The sequence below is a fragment of the Pseudorasbora parva genome, chromosome 14 (assembly GCF_024679245.1).
Source record: "Pseudorasbora parva isolate DD20220531a chromosome 14, ASM2467924v1, whole genome shotgun sequence".
NCBI classification, from domain to species: Eukaryota; Metazoa; Chordata; class Actinopteri; order Cypriniformes; family Gobionidae; genus Pseudorasbora; species Pseudorasbora parva.
Window position 1 is genome coordinate 7,069,542 of NC_090185.1, and position 10,100 is coordinate 7,079,641.

At 39.0% G+C, this 10,100-nt stretch overlaps 1 protein-coding gene across 1 annotated transcript; it reads left to right on the top strand.

Moving 5' to 3' along the window:
* The first annotated feature begins 2,363 nt into the window (after nucleotides 1-2,363).
* On the top strand, nucleotides 2,364-7,003 carry LOC137039684 (uncharacterized). The gene is made up of 4 exons (XM_067414956.1): nucleotides 2,364-2,439; nucleotides 3,163-3,468; nucleotides 3,632-3,931; nucleotides 6,848-7,003. The coding sequence occupies exons 1-4, from the start codon at nucleotides 2,364-2,366 to the stop codon at nucleotides 6,961-6,963; spliced, it is 798 nt and encodes a 265-aa protein (XP_067271057.1). The 3' UTR covers nucleotides 6,964-7,003.
* Nucleotides 7,004-10,100: the final 3,097 nt, after the last annotated feature.

The window sequence follows — 10,100 nt, forward strand, 5'->3', positions numbered from 1 at the left end:
TAAATGTTTATATTATTATTATATTTAATTTTGTTGTAACAACAACACAGGCAAACATTATACATGTGATTTACTCTTTTTCCTCTCATTTTATCTGTTCAGACATCAGTGGGTCATGTTTGATCTGTCGGGTGATAAACAGCGTTTGCTGGATGTCTGTCGTGTCAGCATTTTGTGGCGGAAGCATTTCATCATTTTCTCTCTTGCTAATAAAAAGATAACAATCTTCCTCTCCACTCAAAACATCTTTACACTGAAATAAAGTAAATCCATAAACTCCATCAAATAAGAGTCATAGGTCAGAGGTCAGATATGATTGACAGCTCACAGCATTAACACACACACCAGCAGATGCCGATATCTAATCTTCAGCTGTTAGTTTTCATTCAGTGCCAGAATTAATTAGAAATTGTACAATCAGCAAAAATCTTGTTGATGCTCATGATGTTAAAGGAGATGGATGTGTGAGCGGAAACTAACTGAGGTTAGGGGAGGATTCACACACAACCAGATAAATATCACAGTTCAGTGCTTCAGATCAATCTTTCAGTCATTTTAAGAGTCACTATCGTGGGCTTTTCTGTGAACCGATAAAGAAATGTTTCTCAGATTAGTTTTGCTCTGTTCATGTTTGTGGCGTCTGGATGGTGAGTTTTAAATGTGTTTTTATGGCTTCAGTTGTTTCTGTTCTGGTATCATGTGATAAATTACTGGTTAAATGAGTTAGAGAAGATTAACATTCACTGTTAGTGTCAGCAACGGTGGCTGTAGTGAAGTGCACGACTCAGGAAATAACTCAAAGAACAGTTTGTAACCCATATGTGCCCCTGGAGATGTTTTCATCCACTATGGGGTGCTTTTGAGTCTTAATTTGGCCACAACTTTATCTGTTTTACAAAAGAGGTTTATTGGATTTCGTGGAAAGAGAATAATTGCGTATTTATTCGATACAGTGGCTAAATGAACCAAAATAAAGCTTCAACTTCTGATGTTTATAAACAGCACAGCAGTAATGACTTTATGAACTTCTTTACTAGTAAGATTGATTATATTAGGAATAAAATTATAACTATGCAGCCGTATACTACAGTATCTCATCAGATAGAGCATTGTAGTGTCACTGAGGAAAGATTACACTCATTCACTGCTTTAGGAGGAGAAGAATTGGCTAAACTTGTTAAAGCAACAAAATCAACAACATGTATGCTCAACCCTATACCGACTAAGTTACTAAAAGAGATGCTTCCATAGGTCATACATCCTCTTCTTAATATATTTAATTCATCCTTGTCATGTGTATGGAAAACTTTTAAGTTGGCCATTATTAAACCACTTGTTAAAAACCTGCAACTTGATCCTACAGAATTAGTACATTTCAGGCCAATCTCAAATCTACCGTTTCTGTCAAAAATACTAGAAAAGGCAGCGTCTTCACAACTACGCTCCTTTTTAGAAAGAAATTATATCTGTGAGGATTTCCAGTCAGGACTTAGACCGTATCATAGTACTGAGACTGCTCTCATCAGAGTTACAAATGATTTAATCTTATCATCTGATCGTGGTTGTATCTCTCTATTAGTGTTACTCGATCTTAGCGCTGCATTCAATACTATCAAACACCACATTCTTCTGAATAGACTCGAAAATTATGTTGTCTTTAGTGGAATTGCATTGGTATGATTTACACTCACCTAAAGGATTATTAGGAACACCTGTTCAATTTCTCATTAATGCAATTATCTAATCAACTAATCACATGGCAGTTGCTTCAATGCATTTAGGGGTGTGGTCCTGGTCAAGACAATCTCCTGAACTCCAAACTGAATGTCAGAATGGGAAAGAAAGGTGATTTAAGCAATTTTGAGCGTGGCATGGTTGTTGGTGCCAGACGGGCTGGTCTGAGTATTTCACAATCTGCTCAGTTACTGGGATTTTCACGGACAACCATTTCTAGGGTTTAAAAAGAATGGTGTGAAAAGGGAAAAACACCCAGTATGCAGCAGTCCTGTGGGCGAAAATGCCTTGTTGATGCTAGAGGTCAGACGAGAATGGGCCGACTGATTCAAGCTGATAGAAGAGCAACTTTGACTGAAATAACCACTCGTTACAACCGAGGTATGCAGCAAAGCATTTGTGAAGCCACAACACGCACAACCTTGTGGCGGTTGGGCTACAACAGCAGAAGACCCCACCGGGTACCACTCATCTCCACTACAAATAGGAAAAAGAGGCTACAATTTGCACAAGCTCACCAAAATTGGACAGTTAAAGACTGGAAAAATGTTGCCTGGTCTGATGAGTCTCGATTTCTGTTGAGACATTCAGATGGTAGAGTCAGAATTTGGCGTAAACAGAATGAGAACATGGATCCATCATGCCTTGTTACCACTGTGCAGGCTGGTGGTGGTGGTGTAATGGTGTGGGGGATGTGCCAATTGGGTATCGTTTAAATGCCACAGCCTACCTAAGCATTGTTTCTGACCATGTCCATCCCTTTGTGACCACCATGTATCCATCCTCTGATGGCTACTTACAGCAGGATAATGCACCATGTCACAAAGCTTGAATAATTTCAAATTGGTTTCTTGAACATGACAATGAGTTGACTGTACTAAAATGGCCCCCACAGTCACCAGATCTAAACCCAATAGAGCATCTTTTGGAAGTGGTGGAACGGGAGCTTCGCGCCCTGGATGTGCATCCCACAAATCTCCAACAACTACAAGATGCTATCCTATCAATATGGGCCATCATTTCTAAATAATGCTTTCAGCACCTTGTTGAATCAATGCCACATATAATTAAGGCAGTTCTGAAGGAGAAAGGGGGTCAAACACAGTATAAGTATGGTGTTCCTAATAATCTTTTAGGTTAGTGTAAATCCTACTTATCTTACCGTTATAAGTTTGTAGCTGTAAATTAAGAAATGTCACACCGATCACAAGTTCAGTATGGAGTTCCTCAAGGCTCAGTGCTTGGACATTGCTTTTCACCCTGTATATGCTACCACTGGGGGATATCATAAGGAAGCATGGCGTTATCATCATCATCTTTTGTCTTTGTACTGTCGCAGATTATAATATTCACATTTAAATGAATAAAACCAAACCAAATCCATCAAGTGATTTTAAAGCTTTAATCTGTGAAAACTCTGTTCTTTAGGAGGTGACGGAGAGGACCGAGTGTCAGTGAATGAGGGAGATTCATTTACTCTACACTCTGAACTCACTGAACTGAAGGATGATGAGATTCAGTGGAGCTTTGGAAACACTTTAATCGCTAAAATCAATGTGACGGCCGACAGCTTCACTGTATATGATGATGTTCTTGATGGGAGATTCAAAGACAGACTGAAGCTGGACAAACAAACTGGATCTCTGACCATCACAGACACCAAAACTGAACTTACTGGAGATTATCATCGATGGTCAGTCAGTCAGAGAAAGAGTTTCAGGCTCATTGTCATTGGTGAGTTAAATATCAGTTTCTCCTGTTTTATATTTTAGTCAGCACAAAGATTCTTTCTGTTGTTTAATGTTTTTAATTTAAAATCTCAAACCATATACTTTTGTAAACCATCTATGATGAACTCTGTTTCTGTTTGTTCTTCATGTGTTTGTTCATGATACAGTTAAAATATCAGTGAAGGAGGGAGATTCAGTCACTCTAAACACTCGTCTTACTGAAATGAAGGATTATGATGTGATTCAGTGGTGGTTTGGAGACACTTTAATCGCTAAAATCAATAAACGGACCGACAGCTTCACTGTATATGATGATGTTCTTGATGGGAGATTCAGAGACAGACTGAAGCTGGACAAACAAACTGGATCTCTGACCATCACAGACACCACAACTGAACATGCTGGAGATTATAAACTACAGATCAACTTTACCTGGAGGAAACTTTTTATTTGTCTCGCTGTCTATGGTGAGTTAAATATCAGTTTCACGTTTTATTTATTAAAGTATCGCATCATGAATACTTAGTTAATGTCTAATTCCCTTACTGTCTTTTTTTTAAACATTAACAGCAGGTTTATATTTCATTTTCTCAGAGTTTTAAATGCTCTACTTTTGATCAGTTTTGGTTCCTCTCGATGTTTCTTCCTCATCCGCTTGAATATCTTCATTTATCCTAACAAGTGCAGGTTTGGCAGCACGGCTGATATCAGTGTTTATTGACTGAGCTGGGGTCTGTTCTTCGTACGTCGCTAATGCCTGACTCACACTACAGGAGTTTTAAAATCCTCTCCGATTGTAAAATCTGGTTGAAGCACACTTCAGGAGAATCTTTGCAGATTTTCTGAACTCAAATCTTAAACATGCTCACACTACAAGATGAAAATCGAGGAGCATCACACACTACAGAATATTATTAAGATTATCGTGCCAGAGGAAGTGCGTCACGTGATTTACGCAGCAGATCGTAAGCGGGAAAACAAAATGGATAAGCTACTGTAGCATGATTACTTGCTGTATCAATAATGATCATTGTGGAAAAAAACAAGTGTAAGAATAAACCAGTGGGGATTAGAAAATGGTTGGGGAGACAGGCTCAACATGGATTGTCAGTTCTTCAGCGAGAAATGGAGGTCATTTTATTGACCTTATTTAATCCTGTCGTTCTGCCGCTCATTGTGTGTGTGTGCAATGTATTTTTCCCGTCGGGGCTTGCCGTATAAAGGTGGAGCATGCGCACTTATTGTACTGGAGTGTAGCAGGTTTTTCAGGCTGGTTATTACGCGTGTGACCGATCGAGTCCTGGAAAGTCCTGTGCCTGGCTCACACTACAGGAGTTTTAGGCCGATTTATGCCCGATTTTCCCCTCCCGAGACTCGGAGAATTTGTTTTTTCCAGGACTCGATCGGTTCCAATGTTCGGCACAGATTATCTGGTAATGTGAGGCGTTCGCAGATCAAATCTTGCACCTCCTGATCTGCTCTCAGACAAATCGGGCTCACCCCGATCATATCAAACATGTACTCAGAAATAAGAAAACAATAAATGACAGTCGTCTGAACGTTCCTTCACTTTATTCTCGGTCACACGAGTAATAACCAGCCTGAAAAACCCGCTACACTCCAGTACAATAAGTGCGCATGCTCCACCTTTATACGGCAAGCCCCGACGGGAAAAATACATTGCACACACACACAATGAGCGCCAGAACGAAAGGATCAAATAAGGTCAATAAAATGACCTCCATTTCTCGCTGAAGAACTGACAATCCATGTTGAGCCTGTCTCCCCGACCATTGTCTAATCCACACTGGTTTATTCTTACACTTTTCGTTTTTTCCACAACAAATGATCATTACTGATACAGCAAGTTATCATGCTACAGTAGCTTATCCATTTTGTTTTCCCGGTTACAATCTGCTGCGTAGATCACGTGACGCACTTTCTCTGGCACGATAATCTTAATATTCTGTAGTGTGTGATGCTCCTCAATTTTCATATCTTGTAGTGTGAGCATGTTTAAGATTTGAGTTAAGAAAATCTGCTAAAATTCTCCTGAAGTGTGTTCGTCAACCAGACTTTACAACCGGAGAGCATTTTAAAACTCCTGTAGTGTGAGCCAGGCATAACTCAGTTAGCCGATTTGATTGTTGACGATTTCTCTTGATCTCGGATTGTTTGATTCTTCAACGCTCATCTTAGATGTCATAGCAACAGGTCCGTAAACTTAAATCTGCTCGGGAGCTTATTTCATGTAAACAGGATTAGATCGCGTCTTGAGGTGATATTTAAAATCTGTCCCAGCCACTGCTACTCTATTACAAGAGTTCATTGCTGAACCAGGGGAAAAATCATTTAAAATAATAATAATATAAAAGTTTATTTGAAAATAATATTGTAATGTTGTGTAAAAGGTGTATAATACTATGGACACGGCCACTTGATTGAGAGAATAATTACATGTTGAGCAATTAAAGGTGCACTATGTAGTATTTTTGCAGTAAAATATCCAAAAACCACTAGGCCAGTGTTATATATTTTGTTCAGTTGAGTACCTACAATATCCCAAATGTTTCCAACTATTTGTAAATTGTTAGAAAATTGCTATTTTAACTAAGGACCAGGATGTGTTAGCATAGCGTCTGAGGAAGTCGCCTGTCAATCGCGTCATGTCTGCGTTACCCTTGGTTTTATTCTGCAGAAGCGCTTTTCTCTTAGCAGTGTGAACATGTCACAGCAAACGCACAGAGTAACGTCATAACATCAATTTAAATACACTTAAATGTATCTAATATGATAAACAGAGCTGCTTTACCTTATAATCATGACTGGAAAAGCGGAAGTGCGCGGCCCGGCGACTGTGTACCGTCCCGTCATAATAAAAGTTCCGCTGCTCGCGAGCCGTGTGTTTGTGTGACAATCACTCCAGCGGCCGTGCTCAGCTCCTCAACACTCGGTCCTGCTCTGCTTTACAGTAACGTTAATAACCGCATCCATGAACATGATTTCTGCCCGAGTCCTATTTTCCACCGGCTGTGAGGTGAAGACCACATGTCCCAAGATGCTGCGCTCACAATTGGCGTCATCAAACTACGCCATTGTTTTGAATAGACGACCTCTAATGGACGGAAAGTTGCATAGTGTACCTTTAATCTGCTTCGTGCATTAATTTGAGTGATGACGGATATTATGGGAGTGGCTTGATTCAGTGCAGTAATCTCAGATTACTTTCAGATATGTTAATCCAATCCGCAAATTCGTTTGAAGAACCAAATTAGCCAGAGATCAATTATCATGATTAGAAGATCCGTCAAATCATCTCAGATGTATTAAGCGAGGTATGAAGAACAGGCGCCTGACCTCAGTTTGATGTTTTTATTCCTCAGACTCAGTCCACTGCTGTGGTCCCACTGAAGCTGTGATCCGATTGGTCCTCTCTGCTCTGGTGGGCGTGGCTACTGTCATGCTTGTGGTTTATGAGATCAGATCCAGAGCTAAATGAGGTCATGCTTGTATTTATACATCAGGTTCATGATTGATGATGTCACTTCTCACAAACTGATTTTACATATAATAAAAGATAGATTTATTATTTGTGGCTTTAAATTCTCATCTTTTTCAGGAAGTATTGAAATCTAAAGCAGATTGCTGAACTTTAAAGATTCTTCAAGTGTGTTTATTTGTTCTTCTAGTGTTTTTGTCATAAATACTTATGATTATTTAGCTTCTGCTCTCTTTTTCAGTGTCAGATAATAAAAAAAAATCATATTTGTAAGGCTTTTTTAATGTTTCTCTCAGATTAAAAAACCTGAATAAAGAGACATATAGCTGTATATCTGTCATATGTATGTGCTTGCCTTTATTAATAAAGTTCTCTCACTCTGAGGTTCAAGAGTCTCTCCATGTTTTATTACATTTATTATATCGAGCGCCTCCTGGAGGAATACAAACTTTATGTGTATTTGAAAGAGTTCAGACACATAAAGATTCACATTTTTAACACACACATATATATATATATATATATAAAAAAAAAAATGTAATGACTGTAATTCAAGGAGTGAACAAAATTCCCATTATCCAACACATTATTACAATTAAAACATTATAATAACAATTTATATAAAAGAAAAATCAATGTTTAATGTGTATGTGCATAATTAGGCATATTTTCTTTTAGCGATAAAATGAGTCAAAAAAGAGATTGAACTCTTTAAAAAGATGAAATTCCCATGAGAAGGATACAATACTAATGCAATGCTAGACACTGCAGTTAAAGGGATAGTACACCCACACATGAATTTGTTCAGCAGAAGAAAGAAACTCCTACAGGTTTGGAACAACATGAGGGTGAGTAAATGATGACAGGATTTTCATTTTTGGGTGAACGATCCCTTTAAGGCATGACCACTGGATAGTGTTGTAAAGACCGGTTTTTACCTGAGAATGAACTCAAGGGATCTAAGGTGCAATAAGACAATACAACTCTCTAATCTGGGGAGAATATCTCACAAAAAAAGACTGAGGGACATCATGTAAGTCTATTGTTTTATCCCTTTCATTTAAAGGTCTCAGTGCGATTGGTGAATTGGTCTCAACTTCTCTGTAGTCACTGGTTGGATGAGAAAGATTGAAACTTTTGTGAATTCTGTTCTCCTTTTTGAGTGATCTCTAAGACATCTGACCCTCTCACCCTCTCGGTCTCGGGCTGACACCGTCATGCAAATCTCAGATACTGTCACTAGCTGTTTCTTTGTGGTAAATAAATACATTTGGTCATTTGGTAAAGAGGTTTCAAAGTTCAACCAAACGATGCACAGCTAAAGGTTTATTGATCTTTGTTCTGGTCTGAGTATTTAAGGAAGGGTAGCAGAGCTGCCATTGGGTAACATTCTGTAGACAGAAACCCCGTGCTGTGCCAGTGTCCGAGACGCACACACACAGACACACACAAAGTATGTACTGTGCCAGACAATGACCCTTCAGATAACGTTGTAATTGTGTTTTATACTTTTATGCTGATCAGTTGTGTACCATGGGTTCTTTTTCATTTTTTTATTTGATGTTCTGTCCGGCCACTATATACTGTATGTTTTGCCAGGATAGCTCAAAATGAGAACCCAATAACTGAAGTATTTTGAGATAATCTGATTTCTGACTATCACTGTATTAGCAAGTTGCAGCTTCCGTGTCTATTACTAAAATTGAAGGAATTAAATCTAATTTATTGAACTTCTCCTAGCGAGAGAAATTCGCCATCAGTGCATCCAGATGTGACTGAACGAGACGCGGCAGGCCAGCGACCGATTTTTTCCGGACATATTTTCTTCAGTGTGTTTCATCATTGTCGGGAACATTGAGGTTTTGAGTCACAGCTGCCAGAGTTCGAGTGATTTCTGGAAAGCCTAAATAAATTCACAATGTCTGAAAATGTCGTTTGAAGAAACCCTCCTGCAAAGCTCCCTGAAAAACTCTGAGCAAGTGTACAGGACAAAAGCTGTTTAAAACGCAAAGGGTGCTCACACCAAACACTGATTTGATTTAGTTATTAGGAGTTCATTGATCAACTAAATCTATTCATTCTCACTTTACAGCATTTTTACACAAGTGTCTAAAACTCCACAGTCCTGTAGCTTTGCAGGAGGGTTTCTTCAAGCGTCTTGGAGATGTTGTCTCAGTTCTTGTGGATTTTGTCTCAGTTTTTTCAGTTTCTTCATGTAATCACAGACGGACTCGATGATGGTGAGATTAGATCTCAGTGTGGATCAAACAGCTGTTGTCAGACTCCTTCTGCATACATTTTTGCCAAATACTTTTGCCCAGTACTAGATAGATAGATAGATAGATAGATAGATAGATAGATAGATAGATAGATAGATAGATAGATAGATAGATAGATAGATAGATAGATAGATAGATAGATAGATAGATAGATAGATAGATAGATCTTGCTTTTATCGTTGACCTGAAGAGAAATAAATGAATGAATGTCTTACCGTGCAAGACGAATGCAGAAATGAAAAACTTCTTTGTCTCCATGTTTCTCCTCAAACGTAAAACTTTTTACAAAAAGATAAGATAAGATAACAATACTGGACAGTTGTTTAAGCAAATGAGCATTAAGGTGTGTCCTCAGTAAGTACTCTCATCCCCTTAGCCAGCCAAAGGGAGAGCAGCCGCTGCCTCAGTTAGCACGAGTGCTCTCCTCTCTGAGAGTCTAATGGGATAGAGCTGTGCTTGGATATTTTAGCTCCACTCATTAGGCATAAATTACATTCGCTCCTCCTCACTGGAGCAGAGCAAAAGCCCCTAGAAGTCAAGCCTGCAACCTTTAGCCAAAAAAGCGTAATGGCTAATGCTACTAAAACAACAAACAAACTCACTCATTTTTGACAATTTGCTCAATATGACTCATTTTGCCTAGCCTGACAAGCCAGACCCACATCAAGATGTTTGGTCTGGAAACTCACCATTGACAGCTCAATCCGAGGGGCGGATAAACGGTTGTCTTTCAAACTCCCTCTGCACGCGATAGGATAGCGCTACACCAACCAGAGCAACGAAGGTGAAACAGAGCTTGTTGATAGATTAAACATTCGCCGTATCCGGTCGGCAAAACGCCGAACACATCTTCCCTTT